This window comes from Heteronotia binoei, chromosome 9 (genome assembly GCF_032191835.1).
Source record: "Heteronotia binoei isolate CCM8104 ecotype False Entrance Well chromosome 9, APGP_CSIRO_Hbin_v1, whole genome shotgun sequence".
In the NCBI taxonomy this organism is placed as follows: Eukaryota; Metazoa; Chordata; class Lepidosauria; order Squamata; family Gekkonidae; genus Heteronotia; species Heteronotia binoei.
This window is the reverse complement of record NC_083231.1, coordinates 81,429,157-81,453,104: the sequence shown is the minus strand read 5'-3', so window position 1 is coordinate 81,453,104 and position 23,948 is coordinate 81,429,157. Positions and strand designations below refer to the sequence as shown.

Genomic DNA, 23,948 nt, shown 5'->3' with positions numbered 1-23,948 from the left:
CTTCCAAAGTGAGCTCAATAGCTTTGTTTTTAAACAAAAGATATAAATTGTTTGCACCGCTGATCCTAACAAGACAAAACAAAGTTATACTGGAAGTGCTTACTCTGAGCAACATTTGTCTCTTGCCTTTCAGTGGGACTTAAGTATGAGACACTCAATATGGATTGAGCCCCCAAGGCAGGCAACATGTCTTTGCGCACAAGTATTCATCACCCAAAGCTCAAAGCAGGCTGTGGGAAAAGCAACAAATATTTTTGAAAATGAAGTGTTGAAAATGAAACAAAAACAAGCAAAGAGAAACAGCCAATGTATTTTCCATCTAAAGGCTCATAGATAAGAAAAACTATAAGAGGATGGATGGTCTCAGGCAGTGCTTGTAGGGAACATAACAAAACAAATCTTCAGATAATACAGATATGAAATGAAGTGTAGCGTAATAAAGTGGGGAAAACACAATGTTTAATTTAACAGGATTATACATCTTGACCCACTCTCTTCTCTTGGTCGCTTCTGAACCACCCCTAGAGAATGAACACTTCAGAATGCATTCGCCTCTTGGTTACACAAATGCTACTAAATCAAATTCAAGTGTTATCAGGGTAAACAAAAGAGAGAAAAGTGTTTAGTCCTCTATAATACACTTACTGACCTTAACTCCTATTCATTAGGTGTGGAAATAATGATTGTATGGTGTTGACTGTCCTTCTGATATTTTAGTCACGCTATATATTTTCTTAGGGCTTGAAAAGATTACCTTTTAGGCATGACACTGCTCTTATTCTCCTCTCGTGCAGCACTCTTTCATGTTTTATTCCTGTGACACTTCTGTCACTAATAAGCCAGCACTTTAGGAACAAACTAGCCATGATGGTACAAGATTTGTTAATAGACCTTATTTTTAAATTTAAATAACAGCCATGTGCAGCCTTGCTGTGAAGCTGAGAGGTTTACCTCTTTCCCTGCATGATTTTCTTGATCTGAATTGCTTGCCCCAGGGCTGTTTTCTGCCCTGCGGGGATAAAGAAGAAGAGGAGATTGGATTTATACCCCTGCCCTTCACTTGGAGTCTCAGAGTGGCCCTCCCCACAACAGACACCCTGTGAGAGAACTCTCTGAGAATTGCTCTTGAGAGGAACTGCTCTGAAAGAATTATCACTGACCCAAGGTCATACCAGCATGTGCAGGTGGAGGAGTGGGGAGGGGAATCAAACCCAGTTCACCCAGATTAGAGTTTGTGCACTTAACCACTACACCAAACCAGATCTCAAACTGTATAACCATACAGGTTAACCAAACTATATGACCATACAGGCCCAATGGGGAAATGACTGATGATGTGAAAGTACTGAGAAAGAATAAAACTCTTTTGCACACTATGCAAAGGATCTATTTATAGATCTTTGGTTATTGTGTCAAGGTTGGCCTACAGGAAATACTAGAAATCCTTTGGAGAGACCAGAGAAATCATGGAAGATTTATCAGTGGGCCAAGATACAGAAGTGGATTTTCTGCAGAGTTCTGAGTACCACATGCAAGGTACAAACAACAGGGGAATTCTTTCATGTTCATGTTCTTCTTTAGGAGCTTTTAGAAGCATCAACAGTTATGACACTTTAGGGGATTTTCAATCTTGGCACCTTCCATCTCGCATTTCAGATCTCTGTGTTGCTTGTTACTCTCCCTTCCTCCCCCCTTGCTTTGTTCACTCCTCTTGTTACTAAATTTTAGATTGTAAGGTTCTTGGGCAGACCTTATGATAGCTTGAATAGCACAATGTATATTGAAGTCATTGAAAAAAGGTATAATTAACTAGCTGCTCAAAAAGATGTTTACAGCTAGGCCGAATTCTATGTTTTATTAGGGACATTTACATGCAGGAATCATAATCACAGAAATAATCTATAATCCACATTGCATAGTACCTGGAATAATGTGTTTATACTTGAAATAGACACACAGCAAAATAATCTTCCTAAACCAGAGATGATAGCAACACTTGGGGCTGCCAACTCCAGCTTGGAAAATTCCTGAAGATTTGGTGGTGTTATTTGGGGAGGATGCCCCCCTAACCTGAATAGCCCAGGCTAGCCCAATCACATCACATCTCAGAACCCAAGCTGGGTTGGCCCTGGTTAGTATTTGGATGGAAGACCACCGATTAATACCAGGGTTCTTGCACAGAGGCAGCCAATGGCAAACCTCCTCTGAACGTCTCTATAAACACCTGGGGAGGACATACTTCGGGGAGAGACCTCTGAAATTATAATTTCCCCGTGGGGAGTTGATTTGTGCAGTCTGGAGATTAGATACAATTCGAGAAAACGTCAGGCTTCAGGTGGAAGTTGGCAACCCTGCCTCAGAACGCAGTAAAGTCAGGATTACTATAGAGGGTGCAGCTGGGTAACTTTTGCCCTTAGCCACTTCTAGTTCAGTTTGAGGAAGGAGTGCCGCCGGGCTTGGCAGGCACTCGAGTGGCCCTATCCCCAAACCGACGGTGCCAGCGCGCTGGAGAGCTGGCAGACAATCTGGGAGGTGATCGGCACAGATTTTCGCCTCAGAGTAACTCCAAGCAGCCACTTAAATTCAGAAACTACAGTGTTCTTGGGTAAAGAACCTCTTCAACTAAAACGCCTTTGCAAATGCAATCCAGCCCATCCTTCCCCGCATTTTTATCTTTTTTAAACAAGTATGGATCACCCACGTTTGGTTTCTCCTGCCGATATTTCCAGCCGGCTGCTGGCTCGCTCGTCTCGAGAACAAGCCTCGAAAACAACTCGGAACAAGCCTAATGCGAAATCGGTCCCGGGAGCCCAGCCTCCCGCCGCAGCTCCCATTAGAACACATGGGACGTGGAGCGGGGGAGTTGCTCGGCTGGGCTAGGAGACCGACTACCCACGGTCGGCCAGCCGACTGGCCATCCACCTCCGAGCTGCAGCTAGCCAGGATGGACTTTCCCCGGGCTGGCCCGCCTCCCTAGGAACGCGCTGATTGGCTAGACGAAAAGAAACCTCCGTCCAATGGAGACCCGGGCTTGGCTGGCGGAGCACTCCTCCCCTCCCGCCTCGCCTGTTCTCAAGTGGAAGCAGCGACAGCGGCATCCCGTTCATGCTTCTAGCGGGAATAGGCGAAGGGGCGGGCGGTGTGCGTGGCCTCGCGGTGTCAGCTCTGGGTTGCTTTTTGTCCCCCTCGGGCGGCGAGAGCGGCCGCTGCCAGGCAGAGCGTTTGCCCTCTCCTGCAAGTCACCTGCCGGCTGCCCTGGGGCAGGAAAGCGCGCGGAGCTGAGGCGGGGGAGCAGCTGCTGCCTCCCTCCCGAGAGGCTGTGGCTTGGGCCCCTGCCTGGGCGGGGAGAGCGGACGGCCCTCGCAGGCAGCCAGGGCAGCGGGCGGCAGCGCTCGAGTGGCGCGTGTGAGGGAGAGTGCATGAGGGAGAGTTGCGTGCATGTCTCGGGAGGAGCAGCGGAAGGTCACGGCCAAGTGGAGGAGGCACCATGATCCTGGAGTGCATCTTCAGGTAACTGAAGCCCTCAGGGTGGCTGGGCCGGAGGGTGGCGGGCGTCAGAGCCCCTTCGAGGGAGGAGCCTCAACTTCTGACCCCGGCTTTCCCTCGCCTCTCCCCCCACCCCCCAGTAAAGTTCTACGATGCGATGTTGACTCGGTCGCTTGAGCGACGTTCAATGCCATCTAGAGATCTTTCCGCAGCCTGTTCTTCGAAGTCTGCTCAGCTGTCCGGCAAGCTTGGCTCCCGGATCTCAATAGCTACTTTTTGAAGAGTTACACCCCAGCTGATGGGTTCTAAGGTCTCAGGATCAGTTTTCCGGCTTTAGTTCTTGCTGGTTTGCTGTGGCCTTTTAAAACAACACTCACCTCCCACAACAACCTCCCTGTTTTGTATTGTGTTTTGAAGCTTGTAATTTTTTTTTAAAAATTATTAGCTCAGTTAACATCTGTCTTCCTGGTGTGGTACCCAAGCCAGGCTGAGTCTTAATGACGTTTTCCGTGAGACGTTGTTGCCCTCTAGTGTTTTAAGGTGCAGAGAGCCGCTTTCTGGTTGTGCAGATCAAATAGAAAATGTAGTTAAAGCAGTTAATATTATCTGCATTTTTATTTGCTATGAACGTTTAAAAATTACTCTGAACCCAAGGAATCAGGTAGGCCGCTGCCAGTAAAAAAAAAAAATCTAATACAAGTTGTAAATTAGTGTTTGTTGAGAAGTTTTATGGTAAAAACACTGATAATAGGGAAATGAGAAAATATTCGAGCTTATAGAAATGTAAAATGTGCCAAGGTGATGGCAAACAAACAGATGTGATACTTTTCCACCTAGCATTTCAAAACTCAAATGTTAGCAGACACCCTTATGCTGGAATATATGAAAGATTGAAGAATGGATTCTCACATTTCAGTATCTGAGAATAAGTACTATTGATCTTATGATATTGTTGATGTCTGCATACTACTTTAGAATCATTGGGAACAAAAATGTTATTAAATACAGAACAAAACTAACATTTTTTGAACTAAATAATATGGAAGAAAAAATCACTTCTACATTCACGAAGAATTATATTTAGGTCACTAATAGATGAGGTTATATATAGAATAATGGTTGCAATGTAGTATATTGATGCCTTTCTAACAGCTTAGTTAAATCTTTGAATATAAGCTGGCTTCTTTGCATGCATACTTAAGAGTAAATCCTAAAGATCTTAGTGGTACTTACTTCTGAATAAACATACTTATGTCTGGGGATGCAGTACAAACCTAAGCAGAGTTACCTCCTTCAAACTCTGTTGGCTTAAGTGAATTTAGATTGGATTAACTCTGTTTAGGACTTCAAGGCTAATTTCTTTTCTTTAAGCAAGACCAAGGCCCATTCCTGCTAACTCAGTGTATAAATTCCTAGGATAGCTGGCATGTATGGATAGCTACCATATACAGTGCATCACAAACTGTGGAATTTATCTTCTTTTATCAGTTTTATCTTGGTATTGCATGTAGATAAATATTATCTTGGTATTACATGTACTTTAGTCATATATTCAGGATGGTTTATTAGTCTCCTTAATTCTTTGACAAGTTATAGGTTAGACTAAGGAGATGAGCTAAGATAACAACTGAAAGATACATGCCTGTGAATTAATAAAACATGAATTTTGTTTGGCTGAACATAGCACAGTCAACTAAATTGTTTCCAATCTGAATAGTTCTTGGTTCAGCAGCTACATAATGCGATATAGTTAGAAGACTGGATTAGCTTGATGATGGGCCTTGAGCAGGTTGTCACTACTCAGAAAAACCTGCCTTGCAGGATTGTTGTTTAAACAAACAAAAATATTAACAAACAAGGCATTCTCTCACTACGGTGAGAACTGCCCCAACCCAATAGATGTTCACATCAGCTTGAAAAGAATGTCACTGTGCACCCCAGGTTGCTGGGTATGAGAGGGTCCCTGCACAGCACCCATTTGAACAGGAGGATGTGTGCTGATCAGGTTAAATCATTGTATATTTCTATGCTAGATCAGGATAGATCATTGTATATTTATATGGGTGGTATGGTATAGAAATAATGTTATACTCCCAGGTAAACACTGTTGAGTTCTGTGAAAATTACCTGTTCAGATGTTTTGTAATTGTGGTTATACTTTTCTAAGTAGAAAAATCAAAATAAATAATAAATCTTTATTTTTTTTCAATATTTGTCAGATCATCTAGTGAATGAGTCTTGAATTAAATACATTTTCCATGTTCTTAAAAAGTAGGGCTATGATTTGATTTCTGTGACCAGGGTGGAAAAGTTAAATATATTTTTAAATCTCTCCTGTTGAAATCATCTGGTATTAAAAGTGCTGAGTTCTGCCTAAGTCATACCATTAATTTCTTTGGTATATTTTATCCTGCTGTGTCATTTTTTTAATTGGGAAAATTTTGTTATTACCCCACCACACACCCCAAGTAAATCAACAGTGTATTTTACTGGCTTGGTTTGTGGTGGTCTAACAGAAAGATGTCATCTTGCTTGACGTAATTAAATAATGTTGATTTCAGTGTCCATTAAGTATGAGTCATGACTATTTACTATTAAGTAAATAGTCATAGTATTCTGCATTTTATTCTCCATTTTGTAATTAACTAATTAATTCTATTGTGAAGGTGCACAATTTGCCAGAATGCTTACTATTTATTAGATAAGAAGAAATATGATTATTTCATAGATAACTGAAAAATCTTGTGTCTATAGTATTTTAATGCACAGAGAGTAAAGAGTGCACAGTTTAGGTTGTGACCATCAACAAGCAATGCTTGGTATCTCTGCTACAGAAAAGCTGCTCAATCTGGGCTCCTCCCTCTTTGCACTGGGACATTAAATATATCAGTGGTCCTATAGAAAAGGGAATACACAGTCTGGCAACTTGACCAATTTTCAGCAGTGATAGACAGGAGGAAAGGAAATGGAAGCAAGGCCCATCGTGTGTGGATGAGATGCCACCCCAGGATATTGCCACATCAAACGAGATAAAACCACCTCCAAATTAACTGCATTTTATCATTCCTGTGTGTTGCCTTAGGGATCCTTCTTTATCAAAAGGCAGTGTAGAAATCAAATAGGCTCCATCTAAAGGAAATCCAAGTTGATTAGACTCTACATATAGATACTATACTTGATCTTAGCCAAAAGAAAGGAAAAAATTATGCCCTCATTTTCATTTTAAGGTATCTACTATGTGTATGTGCAATGAATCTCATTGTAGAGATTGTTAAAATGTTCCAAACAGCCAATATAGTGCATAACTTTGCCATCACATTCTCAAACTTACCTCTATAACAGCAAGAGTTCCAAACTTAAAGACGGGACTCTTGGGAATGTAGACATAAGACATTTTTCTTAACTTTTGGTTGATTTGTCTTATAGTGTTATAAAGAAGTCCTCAGTCTTCAAAAAAGTTGAAATCAAACAGTCCTCCTGATTTTTGTAAAATGCTCAAACACACCCTTTAACCATAGTTAAGGGATTGAAAGCTAGCTGCAGGATCTTGTGCTGGATATCTCCAGAGCTTCTCTTTTCCCATGTGAATTCTCTCTTCTCTCATACTCTGTAACCATGACTAATGTTTATACTGGCACTTCTCTTTATGATTTACTATAAGCTGGGGACCTGCAAGGACTCATGAAAAGCATCTCATTTTCCCTTCCCCCACTATTTCCTTTTTCTCTTTCCCAAAATCCCCCATAGTCTCTCCCCCTTTCTTGCATTCATCCCACCTACCAGCCAACCTACCTTTATCTGCCACCGTGTATTCAGGTTTCCCTTCCCTGACATCTCCCAGGAAAAGTCTGGCTGAGTTGCATAGTGCTAGTCAGGAATTCATTTGCATATTAGGCCACACCCCTAACACATATTAGACTACACCCCCTAATGCTAAGCCAGCCAGAATTGTGTTTCTGCTCAAAAAGAGCCCTGGTGCTAGTTGCTGGACTGGGCCATGCCCAGTTGTATGGTAAAGAACCTGCACAGACTTGTGAGGGACACCTCACTTTCCCCTATATACCCTCCCTACACAATTTCCTCTTTTCTTCTTCCTGACAATCCCCATACACCTATCCATACTTTTTTCTCTCCTTCCCACCTATTAGACAACCTACCTTTTATTTGTCCCCTTGTCTTTGGATATATAGATATTTATTTACTTCTTTTATATCCTGCCTTTCTCCACTCTTGGGGCTCAAAACAGCTAACATCATTCTCCTCTCCTCAGCTGTATTCTCACAACAACCCTGTGATTAGGCTGATAACATGTGGCTGGCCTAAGGCCATTCAGTGGTCTTGCATTGCAGAGCAGGGATCTGAACCTGGTTCTCCTAGATCAGAGGTGCTCAAACTGTGGCTCGAGAGCCACACATGGTTCTTTCATACTTTTTGTGTGGCTCTCAAAGATCCCACTGCCCCGTTGGCTGGTGACTTGGAGAATGCATTTAAAGTTAAAGTTTCTTTCTTTCCACCTTTCTCTCCTATTTTCCTTCCTCCCTGTCTTGTGGCTCTCAAACATCTGTCATTTATTCTATGTGGCTCTTACATTAAGCAAGTTTGGCAACCACTGTCCTAGATCCTAGTCTGAAACTCTAACCATTATACCATTCTAGCTGTTGTGAGGTGGCTGCTGTTTAACAGTATCAAGCTCTCAGGCGATGGAGACTCAAGGCTGTATTCATTGAGACAATGTAATACTTTATTGGAAACTCATAGCTGGAAACAAAAGTTGAGGCTAATACCTGGGAATGGGTGTCTCTTAGTCTTATGGAATCTACATCAAAGCAATATCTAAACAAAGACACTATTCTCAAACAACAGGGAGTGAAGGTGCAAACTTTCACATGAGAGCTTCTGCTTATCTCTTTGCCTCTGGGAAGATGCTGGCCAGCGGTGGTATCTATTAACGGTCACATTTCTTTGCTCCTTTTACAACCTAAACAAAGTTAGCACTTCAAACGTCCCCCCTTTGATATGCATGCTAGTTACAATATAACAGTATAACAAAAGGCTGTGGGTTAGTATGGAGAGTCCATTTGGTTAGTATTCTATAATTTCAGTATGATAAAGTTACAGAGCCTGACACAAGCAGCTGCTAGTCCTGGGTCAGTCATACAAGTTGTGTGGTAGCAAGTTGCTTAGTCATTGCCTCTGGGCCTGGCTTGGTTATATCTTTCCACAAAGGTCAAAACAGCCCTAGAAAGGGCCCCTTCCCATCCTTCTGCCTTCCACTGACAGAAACTAAGACTTAAATGCTTACAATACTGTTGTTGTCTTGCAAATGCCAAAGAGGGCATTTGTTTCTTAAAGTTACTGGCATTGCTTTTATGATTGGGAGGGTTAACCCTCCCCCCAGTATTTTTAAATTTATTTTTAAATTTCATCTTTTTCTGCAACCCTGGAGGTTTTTCTCCCCAGGCTTGTAGAAAGATCTGTCATGTCTATTCATGGCTCCAGTCTCTGGATTTATGTATCCACAAATTTTAGCCATGTTGAGATTACATATATTGATTTATTACCAGAATTTGAAGCAGGGTCAATAACACATTTAGTAAGTGTCAGCCATGGTTAAGGCCAGTACCAGTGTGAGAACTAGTTTTTCCCTCGAGAAAAAGTATGGAATTTACAAACTGTTCATGATCACATGAAAATGACTCAAGGCCTGAGAACATTATATTCATTGGAAGGATTATAAATGTCAAGAGTGATTCTGATCTTGAACAATCTAATAAGAACATGCATTTCATTGAAATCATTAAGGCTTGTTGTTACGCAAATATTTTAGGAGTAGAGGTCCACTGGATTGATATAGATTTTATTTATCTTGTTTGTAGCCCACTTTCTCACAGACCCTAAATGGGTTTTAGAGTAAAAAAGAGAGGGGGCGGAATAGAGTTGCCAGCCTCCTGGTCCAGGCAGGGGTTCCCCCATTTTTGCAGGCTCCTTCCCTCTGCTGGCCAGCTGGCATGTCTCTCTCTCTCTCTCGGCTTGACTTCGCGAACGAAGATTTAAGAAGGGTGCAGTAGTCCATGTCTGCTGCAGGCTCACTGGTGGCTGACAAGACCAATGCGGGACAGGCAAGTCCGGCCACAGTGGCTGCAGGGAAAAGTCTGATTTGGGGTTGGTGCTGTACAGTACGATTCTTCCTCAATCTCCTTTTGTCCTCAAGACCAGCTATGCGTGCGTTCTCAAAGGAAGAGACAGCCTGGTGGATGGTGTGCCTTTGCGATCTGAGGCTAGGTCAGACCACTGGTGATGGTTAATGCAACAGGTACCAAGGGATTTCTTCAAGGAGTCCTTGTACCTCTTCTTTGGTGCCCCTCTATTTCGATGGCCGGTGGAAAGTTCGCCATACAGGGCAATCTTGGGAAGGCGGTGGTTTTCCATCCTGGAGATATGCCCTGCCCAGCGCAGCTGCGTCTTCAACAACAATGCCTCGATGCTTGTAACCTCCACCCGCTTGAGGACTTCAGTGTTGGTCACAAAGTCACTCCAGTGGATGTTGAGGATGGTGCGAAGGCAGCGCTGATGAAAGCACTCAAGGAGTCGCAGATGATGACGGTATAATACCCACGATTCGGAGCCGTAGATGAGGGTTGTCATCACAACCGCTTTGTAAACATTGATCTTTGTGCCTTTTTTTCAGATGCTTGTTGCTCCACACTCTTTTATGCAGTCGGCCAAATGCACAGTTTGCCTTTGCCAGTCTATTGTCAATCTCCTTGTCGATCTTGGCGTCTGAGGAGATGATGCACCCCAGGTAGCTGAACTGCTGGATTGTCTTCAAAACTGTTTCACCCACAGTGATGCAAGGAGGGTGATAATCTTCCTGGGGTGCAGGCTGGTGGAGAACTTCTGTCTTCTTCAGACTAACTTCTAGGCCAAATAGCTTGGCAGCCTCTGCAAAGCAGGACATCATATGCTGCAGACCTGATACCGAGTGGGAGACAAGTGCAGCAGCATCAGCAAACAGTAGCTCTCGGATAAGTTTTTCCATTGTCTTGGAGTGGGCCTTTAATCGCCTCAGGTTGAACAGGCTGCCATCGGTGCGATAGCGGATGTAGACTCCATCGTTGTCATCTGAATCTACTGCGGCTCTTTGAAGCATCATGCTAAAGAAGATCGTAAAGAGAGTTGGCGCGAAAACACAGCCTTGCTTTACACCTGTGCCTATTGGGAAGGGCTCCGAGATATTGTTGCAGTGTCTGACTTGCCCTCGCTGGTCTTCATGTAGCTGGATGACCATACTGAGGAACCTTGGGGAACATCCTAAACATTCCAAGATTTGCCACAGGCCGTTCCTGCTAACGGTATCAAAAGCTTTGGTAAGGTCGACAAAAGTCACATATAGACCCTTGTTCTGTTCCCTGCATTTCTCTTGGAGCTGCCTGAGAACAAATACCATGTCTGTGGTGCTCCTGTTAGCTCTGAAGCCACACTGGCTCTCTGGGAGGAGTTCTTCTGCAATGGTGGGCACCAGTCTGTTCAAGAGTATTCTAGCAAGGATTTTGCCTGCGATGGAGAGCAGGGTTATCCCCCAGTAGTTGGAGCAATCTGACTTTTCCCCTTTGTTCTTATGTAGAGTAATGATGATTGCATCGCGAAAGTCCTGTGGTAGTTTGCCTTGTTCCCAGCAGGTGACAAGTACTTTGTGAAGTGTGCTATGTAGTACTATGCCCCCATGCTTCCAGATCTCTGGTGGGATTCCATCAACTCCCGCTGCCTTGCCACTTTTCAGTTGCTTGATGGGTTTAACAGTCTCTTCTAGGGTGGGGATCTCATCCAACTCTGTTTTCACTGGTTGAAGTGGGGTGAGGTGGATTGCTGAATCTTGAACTACACGATTGGCACTGAAGAGAACCTGAAAATACTCCGACCACCAGTTCAGTATGGATGCCTTGTCTGTGAGGAGCACTTGGCCGTCTGCACTACGCAAGGGACTCTGAGCCTGATAAGATGGACCATATACTGCCTTCAGGGCTTCGTAGAACCCTCTTAAATCACCAGTGTCTGCACACCGCTGGGTTCTCTCTGCAAGCTTGGTCCACCACTCGTTCTGAATGTCTCAAAGCTTGCGCTGGAGGTTGCTACATATAGCGTGAAAAGTTGCTTTTTTCCTGGGACAGGAGGGCTGAGCAAGATGTGCTTGGTAGGCAGATCTCTTTTTCGCCAGTAATTCTTGGATCTCTTGATTGTTCTCGTCAAACCAGTCCTTGTTCTTCCTTGTGGAGAACCTGAGGACTTCTTCAGAGGTCAACAGGATGGTAGTTTTTAGGTGTTCCCAGAGTGCTTCTGGAGAAGGATCTGTGAGGCGACTGGGGTCCTCAATTCTTGACTGGAGTTTTGCCTGGAAGGCAGCTTTAACTTCGGCTGACTGAAGGCTGCCAACCTGAAACTTCCTCCGGGGGATACCGCCTCTCCTGGGTGTAGATTTAAAGGGAAGACGGAGATTGCAGCGTACAAGACGATGATCTGTATGACATTCTGCACTGGGCATTACTCGGCTGTGTAAGACATCTCAAAGGTCTCTCTGGTGCACAAGAATGTAGTCAATAAGGTGACAATGCTAGACCGTGGGTGCATCCAGGTTGTCTTCAGACTGTTCTGCTGGAAGATAGTGTTGGTGATGGTGAGCTGATGCTCCGTGCAGAATTCTAGCAGGAGGTGCCCGTTATCATTGCAGTTGCCAATGTCGTGTTTGACAAGTACTCCTTTCCAGGCTTCCGAGTCTTTACCTACTCTGGCACTGAAGTCGCCAAGGATGATCACCTTGTCCTCTGTAGGGGTCTTCCATACGAGGTTACGTACATCAGCATAGAACTTGTTCTTTTCTGCAGGATTTGCTTGAAGGGTTGGGGCATACACACTAAAGAGGGTTGCATGCTGCTTGTTTTGAAGTGGGAGGCGCATAGACATGATGCGATCTGAGTGACCTGTTGGCAGGTTTTCGAGTTTAGAGGCAATGGAGTTCCTGATCATGAAGCCAACGCCAGAAAGGCGGCTCTCAGCCTTTGACTTACCCGACCAGTAGAGGGTATAGCCAGCACCGTGTTCTTGAAGACTACCTTCCTCAGGGAAACGGACCTCACTGAGAGCTGCTATGTCGATATTCAACCTGAGAAGTTCATGGGCAACTAGAGCAGAGCATTGTTCAGGGCGACCACTGTCTACTGTGTCAAGCATGGTTCTGATGTTCCAACACGCAAGCTTTAGTCTTTGCACACTTTATGAGGCAGGTGCATGCCTTTTCTTTGTTGTTATTTTTTGACCACAAGTAAGGATGCCCGTTGACCGCGGCTAGCCAACTGGGGGGGAGGAGACGAGCTTTGTTTAGGCCACCTTTTCTAGGCCCCTCTCCATATGGAGCAAGCAGTGCTGTCCCTAAATAGGGCTGCTTGGTTGTTCAGGGTGCTGCCGAAAAATACTTTCGTCTCCGGGTCAGCATCAGGCGACCAATACCCTGAACCGCCTACATGCAGGATTGGGACTGCGGCTTCCAGTGGCATCTTCCACCTGCTGTTTCGCCCCTTGCCCATCGCTGCAGGACTTGGTATGTTGTGGGTTGTGGATGTGGATACCCTTCAGGCCTGTGCAGAGGAATTTTTAAGTGAACGCAGTGTGCGCAGTACTGGCTCCACCCTTTCACCATGGGGTCATCTGCCATGGCCCAGTAAGCCGGGACACTGGCAGCGAGTCCTCCAGGTGGTAGATGTTACATTAACAAGCTCTGTCTGCCCGGGCTTGATGTTAGAGTTTTCGTTCTCTTGGCTGGCAAGGTTGGTGAGCCCAACCTGCCCATCCGGTTATACCGCCGGACATTCAATCGCACCATGATGTGGCAAACTCTGTGAAAACGGGAGGGGGGGGAACAGCGAGAAGGTGTTGTCACGGATGCAGTAATGTAGGAGAGGCCATTGCAGTGACCATCTGCCAGGCATAGCCAGACAGTGACCACGCAGCATTCACTACACCGGGAAAGGAGAGGTGATGTATTGCGCATGCACTTTCCCTGGGGGGGCAGGATACCCAGAGGTAGCCCCCCCCCCCAAGCTGGCATGTACAGCATGTAGAAAGCCCCACCAACAAATATCCCAAACATGACATAATGACATTACCTGGAAGTGCCCCAAAACTAGAGCACCTGTGGTATGATGACATCACTTCTGGTTGTCATCATTGTACATGTGGAGAAAGCTCCCGGGAAGCCCTGAAGATCCTCCCTGCCCAGAAGCAGGGAGAACCTTACAAGACTAGGAGGAAAAAAGTACCCATTCTGTGTAAGACATCCAATGAGCAATGCAAAATTGAATTACAGTGCTAACAGCAAACTAACCACTGTATGAGCATTGGCTGACTCCCCTGCCCCCACCTACTGCAGGCCCAGGAATGTTGAACAAACTGTCAAAACAGTCTTGCCTCAGAGAGAGACACATCTCCAATGCTTCTCTCTGTCTTCTCTGTCAACCGACCTCAGAAAGGCCTGCTGCTCTATTGTGGCCTCACAAAAGGCATCACAGCCACCGCCAGAAACAGACCTCTATCATCCTATCAGTGGCCCACACAGTCAGTATCCCACACACAGCCTCCGAAGGCCACTGAAATAGCAAGACATTTCCTCAGAGGACATGGCTGTCCAACTTTTACTATCTTTCCTGTCACTCCTTCTTTCCCTCCTCCCCTCAGCCTTGCCCCAGGATAGTTGCCTGAGAAGGAAGATAGAGAAGCGTCACAGGGCTGATGTTCAGATCAAAGGGGGGGAGAGGAAAGAGGAGGAATTATGTAAGCTGCTTTGGTCCCCCCTCCATGTGAAGAAAGACTGTCATTTTCCTATGTAAAGGCTGCAGGGTTGCCAACTCCAGGTTAGGAAATTCCTGGAGATTTAAGTGGTGGGGCCTAGAGAGGGTGGGGTTTGAGGAGGGGTGGGACCTCAGACAGGTATAATGTGATTTCCTCCTGTGAAAACACTGTTGCCAATCTCCAAGTGAGGGCTGGAGATCACTCAGAATTACAACTGCTCTCCAGATAGAGATCAGTTCCCCTTGAGGTGAGGGGGGGGGGGAATGAATGCTTTCACTTGGGTTGGTGGGAAGACAAGGGGTGGGGGGCACTCACCCAGAGGCCTTTAGTGATACCTTTCCAGGTTGGTGGGAAGTAATATAATGGCATCAGCACAATGTCAAGAAGGTAGCTCCCAGCCCTTGCAATCCCCATCTGGGTGCCAGTGCTGGATTAGCAGAAGATACGGCAGAAGTTCAACAGCAATTTAACAGAGTTTTTAAATAGGTTTATGCAAGTTAGATATTCTTTAACTGACAAATTACATCCAGGAATATGGATATCTAGGGTTTAGTCATTTAGATTAGATTGAGTTTCAACTCGTGACCATCCTTAGTCTCTTAGCTCCCAGGTCAAAACTTTTCACCCAGGGGTTGATCTTTTAACATTTTTATTGTCTGGTTTTAGCTGGAAATTTGTTGATAAATTATTTTAAAGTTGTTCAATGTTTTATGCTGGTTTTATACTCCTGACTGGGTTTTTTAATTGTTGCAAACTTTACTGATTTTATTTTTAGCTTGTTTTATTTTGTAACATAGTAATTCTGGAGAGGCAACATCAAACTTCTCTAAACAAAAATAAATTAAGGATGTTGCTTCTCCACTGTGCGCTGGGACACTAACATAGTACCTAGAACCTAAACTTGTTATTTGAAGTTACAGGGCTTCATTTTAAATTGGATTTATTCCTTAAATATTTTTTTAAAAAGTTTTACAATCCTTGCATATACTGCTTCACACTTCCTGAGTAAGTTTGTTAACTAACTTCCCACTCTAGCCTGCAGTTTTGTACAGTTTCCTTACATAAAATGTACCTTTCATTTAGAGGACTTTTAATGTGTTCTGACATAAATGGAGGAGTATATGTTATATTACATTATTTATTTTTAGGCACATGATGCAGTTATCTAGAAATGATAGCATATATTGTATTCAAGCTTAGTCTAAAATCCAGTTAACATCCTCATAAAATCTATTTTTTGTTTGTAGAGGAAAGTGTCCATGAAACTCCCTATCACAACTTTATTTGTTATGCATGTAAAGCTATAAGATAGCATGCTTATTATTATTTTTATTATTTATTATATTTAATTAATTACCCCATCCCGAGTTGCACCAGGCTCTGGGTGATGTGCAACCTATATTTTAAAACAATATGCAGAATAAATACAGCATGTAGATTAATTAAAATTATAAAAGCTCAGATGGCGCCCAGTAGGTTATTTTTCCCAACATCCTGGACTACCAGGGCATCCTTCTGGGAGGTGCGGGGGGGGGGGGCGGGGGAGAGGAAGAAAACGTTCAAAGTATCTGCAAAGCAGTCAGTGTGATTCTGGGAACTGCTGGCAGATTGAGGAAATACAGAGGAAACAATAGTGTTGAACCTCAGTACAAATTCAATTCCGTGTCATAATTTGAGGGCATAAATTGGTGAACCTGGGTATTGATCGCTGTGTTTCCAATATTTGCAGCAAGCATGGTAAGTCCAATCTCTTTTGACAGCAGAACTTCCACCCGTAGTTGCCAGGAGAGCTGCTAACTCTTAAAAGGTACAAATCTGACAAAGGGTGTCCAGAGGCAAAGCTGTGGGTCAAAGGTGAAGTGAAAGTGCCATGGGATGCAGCCTTCTGAAAAGATTAACCATCTGAAATGAACAGCATTATTTGTCTGTTTTTATGCCCCCCTTCTCTCTAACTGAGGAGATACCAGGAGTGAAGCAAAAAAAAAAAAAGATAACTAAAAACATCTGAACTAGGGTTACCAAGCTGGCCTCTTTTTAGAGGACATGCAGTTATTTTGTGTGTGTGTCCATCTTCTTTTTGAGTCTTTTTTAAAAAAACCCTGATGAAATGAAAATGTCTCTTTTGGCTTAGAAAGTTAGGAATATTCCTGGAAAAGAGCAGGAGTCCTGCAATACTCCCGCAAAAATCTACTTTGTGAGCCACTAGCATTAAAGTTGTAAGTTACTGCATAAATTAGTTTGCTCTGGGGCCATTTTTCCTGAGCTAAGACAAAAAAATGTGTGAGCCAAAGACTGAAAAACTGAGTTAGCTCACACTAAATCAGCTTACAGGGAACACTGGAGTCCAGTAGCACCTTAAAGACTCACAAAATTTGTAGCAGGGTGTGAGTCTTAATGACTCCTTACTATAGATATCTGAAGAAGTGAGCAATGACTCAGAGAAATTCTGCATTGGCTCTGACACTCCTGCCCAGGCAGGCATTGTCTGTTCTCATCCCCACCAGTGTTTCCCAGTTTCCCATCTCTTCTTTGTAGCTGAACTGGCCGCCAGTATGTAGTAGGAAGAGATTACATGCTGTTTCAGTGGACAGTCACCATGGCCTTGCTGGCTTTTCCTGCTGCTTCCCGGTGAAGCCCCATCTTCCTTCCCCTCTGTTGCCACCTCCTGTGGGCTGGCGAGTGAGGAGGAGGAGAGGAGCCATGGAGAAGGAGAAGCCATGCCTTAAATGTGGTATTTAAAAGTTAAAGGGGTAGGTGGGGCACCCCTAATTCAAAAGGGGGTGCTGCCCTTTGTGCCCCCCTGTTTACCACTGGTTACAACCCTGCTTAAAGTTGAAATATAGCAAATTGCTTTGACTTAAAAGGCACTAACCAGGCATCTCCAATTTCTTTCATTATATTAAATATTTTAAAGCCTCTTTTCTAGTGGGGAGGAGCAGTCATCCTAGTGGAAAACTTGCCTGATGGTTACCAAAGTCATAGAAAGGGTACACCTATATGTATTGTTGGGTTAAGTATATTAGATAAGACTAGTTGTTCTTACCACATAGCAATTCTTTCTTCTTAGTACATGGGTTGGGGCAAAGGGTGGCAACTGGGGAAATGCTGTCTCAGAGACACCCATTTATTTGTGGGTGTGCCAGGGGGCAGTTCTTTCCCCAATGTTGTTTAATATCTATATGTGCCCCTTGCTTGGATGGTCAAGAGGTATGGGCTGGGTTGCCATCAGTATGCGGATGACACCCAGCTGTATCTATTGGTGGGTGGCTGGTTCGCCTGTGCCCTGGAGAATTTGGACCTGGCACTGCAAGCTGTGGTATCATGGCTCAGGCTGAGTCAGCTAAAGCGGAATCCAACAAAGACAGAGGTTCTCTATCTAAGTCACAGCGGCCTGGGAAGGGTGATTCCTCTGCCAGCCTTCGATGGAGCACCATTGACGCTAGCGTCGAGGGTTAAGAGCTTGGGAGTGCTCCTGGAGTCCTCCTTAACTAAGGAGGCCAAAGTAGCAGCCACTGCCAGAGCTGCTTTTTTTCTATCTTTGGCGAACACGGCAGTTGGTCCCCTACCTTGAGCACAGCGACTTAGCAATGGTGATCCATGCCTTGGTCACCTCAAGAATCTACTGTAATGCTCTCTACATGGGGCTGCCCTAGACTTAGATTTGGAAGCTGCAGCTGGTGCAGAACGCTACAGCCAAGCTACTAATGGGGCTTCCTCGTCAGGAGCACATTCAGCCTGTGCTGAGAGCGCTGCACTGGCTGCCTGTTTTGTACCGAATCCGTTTCAAGGTCTTGGTATTAACTTTCAAAGCCCTATATGGCCTAGGACCTACCTATCTGCGGGACCGCCTTGGCCCACATGTTCCCCAGAGAGCACTGCGATCAAGTTCTCAAAATCTTTTGGCTGTCCCTGGGCTAAAGGAATCTAGGCTCAACTCCAGCAGAGCAAGAGCCTTCTCAGTTGCGGCCCCAATACTTTGGAACACCCTTCCAGAAGACATCAGGGCCCTGCGGGATTTATTGCAGTTCCGCAGGGCCTGCAAGACAGAACTGTTTTGGATGGCATATAACATCTAATGGGAGAGGGCTGCCACCACATCTGGATCCATAGCGCTTTTATTACTAACTGCCCAGGATCTGTGAGCATGAGAAAGAATATATGATCTGCCTGAAGTAGCACTATTGTTATTTATCTAATTGTTTTATTGTTTTAATAGTTTTTGTTTGCTGTCTATTTTATGCTGTTAGCCGCCTTGAGTCTGTATGGAATGGGTGGGATATAAATATAATGTAAATAAATAAATAAATAAGAACATTTAATGTCTGTTCCACGCTACAAGCAGGGCTGGCTCACCCACTAGGCAAACTAGGCGGTTGCCTAGGACACCAGGAAGTAGGGGGCACCGAATTGGGCTCCCCCCCTCCTGGTGCCCATTGCAAACACCTAGTTTGCCTCCCTCCCCACCGCCACCGCCCTCCTTCCCTTTGCAGTGCTGCCAGACAGCGCCGCGCTCTGACGCCGCCCCCCCCCCCCATGCGCCACAGCAAGGCTGGTCCTTACTGGCTTTGATGCGGCTGGCGCAGCTTCTACTTCTTTGAATAACCCACAATTAGATAGGCGACTTCACCATCCCTCACTTCCGGTTTTTGGAAGGAGGGGGCGCGAAGTCTCCTCATCATGGACTGTTCAAAAAAGTAGAAGCTGCGCCAGCCGCATCAAAGCCAGTAAGGACCAGCCTTTGTCAACCTACCCCATCCCCCCTTCTACCTGTTCCTTTATATTTCAAGCTATTAATCTGTCAGTTTCTCTTTCTCCTCTCTCTTCCTTTACTGATCATGGCAGCTCAGGGTAGAAAGCTGCTCTGTGCCTGGACTGGCTCTCCTATAGCTGAGTTCCCCAGCCTCAAAGCTTTCCTCTTCCACACATACAAAAAATGGCCTTGAAGGTTGATAGCTGCATGGCTCTTGATCTCCAAGGCACCCCTCCCCTCTCTCTCACTCACACACAGACACAGACACAGACTTTGGAGGTCAAGAGCTGCATCACTGTCGATCTCCAAGCCTCCCCCTTCCCATCAATGGCCTTGGAGATTGGGAGCTGTGTAGCTCTTACAAGTTGTTACAAGTGGGGACCCACAAGAAACTTTTGGGCTACTCTTTTACACATACACAGATGCCTCAGAGATTTAGAACTACATAGCTCTTGATCTCTAATCCTCCCCCTCTCATCAGTAGCCTTGGACTTGCAATACTTGTGGGGGGGATGCCTCCCCCCATTGTTTCTGATTTTTCATGTCCTAACAGTTTTGAGATGGGTAACTTGTTGGGGGATCCCAAATCATGCCTAGCACAGTTCCAGCTCCCACACCAACTGTGGAGCCTGACATAGCTGGGTCTGAAGCAGCTGCTGGCTTTTTTTGTTGATGTAGCTGAGTTTGGTGTGGCTGCTGGCCTCCACCACCATTACAGCTGGGTCCAGTGTGGCTGACAGCCTCATCCATCATTCCTGGACTTGGTGTGGCTGCTGACATCTGCTGCTGGGCCTGGTTGGAGTGGCTTCTTCTGAGCTGGTAAGAACATTGTCTGCAGATGGACAGGCAACACTTTTTATTTTGGGGGGAATTTAAATCCCCAATGTATATTTTTTTAAGTTTTTAGATTTTTTCTACAAACCTTGGTAAGTGTGCTCCCTATTAGTGGATTTAGATATGGTTGGGAATTAGATATGTAGATGTTTCTGGCTAATGAGAGTTAAGCTATTCAGAGTTACTTAAAATCTTTATGCTAGAGCAGGGGTGGCCAAACGATTAATGTAAGAGCCATGTAGGATAAATGTCAGATGTTTGAGAGCCACAAGACATGAACGTGGGAGGGAGGGAGGGAGGAAGGAAGGAAGGAAGGAAGGAAGGAAGGAAGGAAAATGGGTGAGGAGAGAGAGAGAAGTGGGAAGAAGGTAGCTTTAACTTTAAATGCATTCTCCAAGCTAGCCAACATGGTGGTGGGGGTTTTGAGAGCCACACAATATGTGTGAAAGAGCCACATGTGGCTCCCAGGTTGCATTTTTGTCACCCCTGTGTTAGAAGCTTTTGTTCCAGTGCTTTCCAAACACTCCTGCACACTTTCTTTGAGTAGTCTCTGACTCTTTTGGTTTGCAGGAGTCTGCTGAACTCTTTTCAGTACCCAGATTCCTTCTCTTGAAACACCTACTCATCTTGAGTTTTAACTGACTCTTAAGGTCACTAAAGCCAGTTCTAAGTACAACGGACCAAGGATCTCTGCACTCTTCAGAGCTAACTCCCTGTTTGACTGTGCAGGGAAATTCATTAGGAGATCTATCCCCTTTCTTTGGCCCAAATGGAAGTCTCTGACTAACTACCCACTCATCCTTGCCAACTTTCCCCATTTCTCCTGATTGTATCAAATTGCTCTTGGTCAGGGCTGAATTCCAAAACTGTCAGTATTCAACTCTTCTCAGCTAGGGCTGAAATCAGATAGAATTTTTCTCAGCATTCAGTTCAGAAGTCTTTCTCTGTTCAGCTGATGCTAACCAATCAGATTTAATGGAGTAGCCTGTCATTTAAGGCTCCCTATTTCTGTGTAGAATTAACCTTTCACAGTCCTCTGCTTGCTTGCATAAGACTTCTAAGCTTTTCAAAGTGTGTTACAACTGTTAAGAGAATCAGTTAAGTTCTGCCTCCCAATCCTGCTGTCTAAGACTATTTTTTCAGAGGTGACACATGATGATGACTAGAGGCAGGGCACTTTTTGTGGTGGTGTCTTGCCTTTTAAATGCCTTCCTCCTTGAGTCTTACCTTACTGTCTTTAGGAGCCAGGCCAATACATTTCTTTTAGTCCAAGTGTTTTTTATTTGTAAAAAAATCTTTTAAACTATTTTATAGTCTGCTGTTGGTCTGTGGCCTTGTTTTAATGGCTGCTTTTGTTTCTATACTAGTAAGCCATAAGGATTTTATTTTTAAGCCACCTTTAAGAGTACTTTGGAGAAGCAACATCAAAATCTCTGAATTGGATAAATAGAATCCAGTGAGTTGGTTTAGGGTGGTTGCCTGAGTCTATGTAATATTTACTGGAGCTGTTTACTGTATTTTAGGTTTTTGATTTTGTTTTTCTGCTGCAGTTAACAAAGAATGTCCAATTTTTTCACAATGCTGGTTTGTTACATAGGTAGGTAGCTGGGTGCATTGTTACATAGGTAGGTAGCTGGGTGCATTCTTCCTTTTATATCCTTCTCCTTTCCTGGATCAGTCTGAACTGCTTAGAGCCAGCTTGACACATAATGCTAATAAATAATACATATTGTAATACCTTTAAAGCGATCAATATCCACAACAATATGAATTCCCCATTAATAATTCCAAAACAATCTCTTGTGATTCCTAAAAGAAGTAGTTTCACATTGTGAACTACTTCACCTTCCACTGTCAAGGGTGGGCATACTTAGCTTCTTTATGCTACTACTAATAAAACTGAGATTGCAGCATGGGTTATATTACAGTAAAATGTATGCTGTAAAGCTTCTCTTAAAACACATGTTCCATTCTATCAAGGGGAGAGCCTTTTGTGTGCATAATCAGTGTATATTTGGATGTACATCCCATGCAAATGATGGTGCTCATCTGGGAAGCAACTGAGACTCTGGAGAGCTGTTGCTAGTCAGACTCAGAATAGACAATACTGGCCTCAATGAACTGATGGTCTGATTTAGTATAAAGCAGCTTCCTTTGACTGATTGTGTCCTTTGATGAGCATAGTTCTTGCATGTAAGTAGTTGCTTATGGATTGGAATCCATTTTGCATTAATGTCAGCTTGGAATTATTATGTTTTAAAATGCCAAGTGTTGAAAAGGAGATTAAATCATAGTTCTGTAGTTGTATGGTTATGAGCTGATTTGGCCAAAAGCTGTTTGCTTGCCATAATTTGTATTAATTTTGACACACATTAAAATCTTTTAAATCTTTTTGTTTTCTTCCAGCATATATTTTCTATAAATTGTGATGAGGACAGATACGTGCGCTGCGATGGTGACATAAGCTACTAAACTGGACTGGAATTTGTAACCACCTTCCTCAACCTAAATGCTGCACTTGGAAACAATCTAAGGCATGACTTACACCATGACTTTTATTGTGAAACTTCATAGACATTTTCAACGAACAGTTATATTGCTGGCCACTTTTTGTATGGTGAGCATTGTCATTTCAGCATACTATTTGTACACTGGCTACAAACAGGATAACGAGCTTTCGGAGATGTCTTCAGAGGTAGAATGTGGAGATCTTCCAGTGCTGCCTCTCAACAAATTAGTGCAGTGGAAGACAGTTAAGTCCAGTGATCCTACTCGGACTGATCCTGTGGTGCTGGTGTTTGTGGAAAGCCAGTACTCAACACTTGGTCAAGATATAATAATGATTTTAGAGTCCAGCAGGTTCCAGTATCGTATTGAGATAGCTTCTGGAAAAGGCGACCTTCCTGTGCTTATAGATAAAAACAAAGGCAAATACATTCTTGTTATATATGAAAATATTTTTAAATATGTTAATATGGATTCCTGGAATCGAGGCCTTCTAGATAAATACTGTGGAGAATTTGGTGTAGGTGTGATTGGATTCCATAAGAATAGTGAGAACAGTTTGCAGACTTCTCAATTAAAAGGTTTTCCTTTCCATATCCATGGCAATGTGGGTATCAAGGATTGTTGCATCAACCCTCATTCTCCACTACTTCACGTGACTAAACCTTCTAAGTTTGATAAAGGTCCTTTACCTGGAAATGACTGGACAGTTTTTCAAATAAACCATTCAGCCTACCAACCTGTTATACTGGCAAAAGTAAAAGCTTCTGAAAATCTCTCTCCACCTATAGTTAAAGGTGCTCTCCATGCAACTGTAGTTCATGACTTGGGTATTCATGATGGAATTCAACGCATTCTTTTTGGCAATAATTTGAACTTCTGGCTGCACAAACTCATCTTTATAGATGCTGTTTGTTTCCTGTCTGGAAAGAGACTAACATTGTCCTTGGATAGATATATTCTTGTTGATATAGATGACATCTTTGTTGGAAAGGAGGGAACAAGGATGAAGGCCAACGATGTTCAGGTAAAGTATGTACAATAATGCTTGCTATGTTGATGATATTCATTCTCAAGTTCAAGATACAAACAACATTATAACTAAACTAAAAATGAGCATGGCTTTCTCATACCAAGTACATCTATTTGAAGCAGGTCAGTTCTCTCAGGCAGACCAACCAAAAAGCCATTTGAAGGTAAGAAATTGTACTAAAAAAATTAAATCCAAGCAATTTGGTTTAGCTTTGTAGTCAATCTATTATTACTTTCTTTTTTTGATTGAGAGTTACCAATTTCTCACCGGCATAGATGCGTCTGAGAAAATTTCAAATAAGTGGTTTTACTGAAGTTATTCCCTTGCATATCCATGTTCTAGTACATATAGTTATTTTTCCTTAGAACCAATTTTAATGATGCTTCCAACTTTAGTAGAAAAAGAAAGAAAAAATCCACATGTGAATAGACTGTCATGTGAATGGCATAATATGAAAGCTGAAAAGGAAAATATGAAGCTGTAGGGTTTTTTATGTTTCTA

At 43.8% G+C, this 23,948-nt stretch overlaps 1 protein-coding gene across 1 annotated transcript in view; it reads left to right on the top strand.

The window, feature by feature from the left end:
* The first annotated feature begins 3,399 nt into the window (after nt 1-3,399).
* The window catches only part of LOC132577246 (bifunctional heparan sulfate N-deacetylase/N-sulfotransferase 3), a 108,407-nt gene continuing 87,858 nt past the window's right edge, over nt 3,400-23,948 (top strand). The window contains exons 1-2 of the mRNA XM_060246865.1: nt 3,400-3,510; nt 22,316-23,441. Coding sequence (XP_060102848.1) covers nt 22,446-23,441 — 996 coding nt within the window. The 5' untranslated portion in view covers nt 3,400-3,510; nt 22,316-22,445. The remainder of the gene's footprint in view (nt 3,511-22,315; nt 23,442-23,948) is intronic.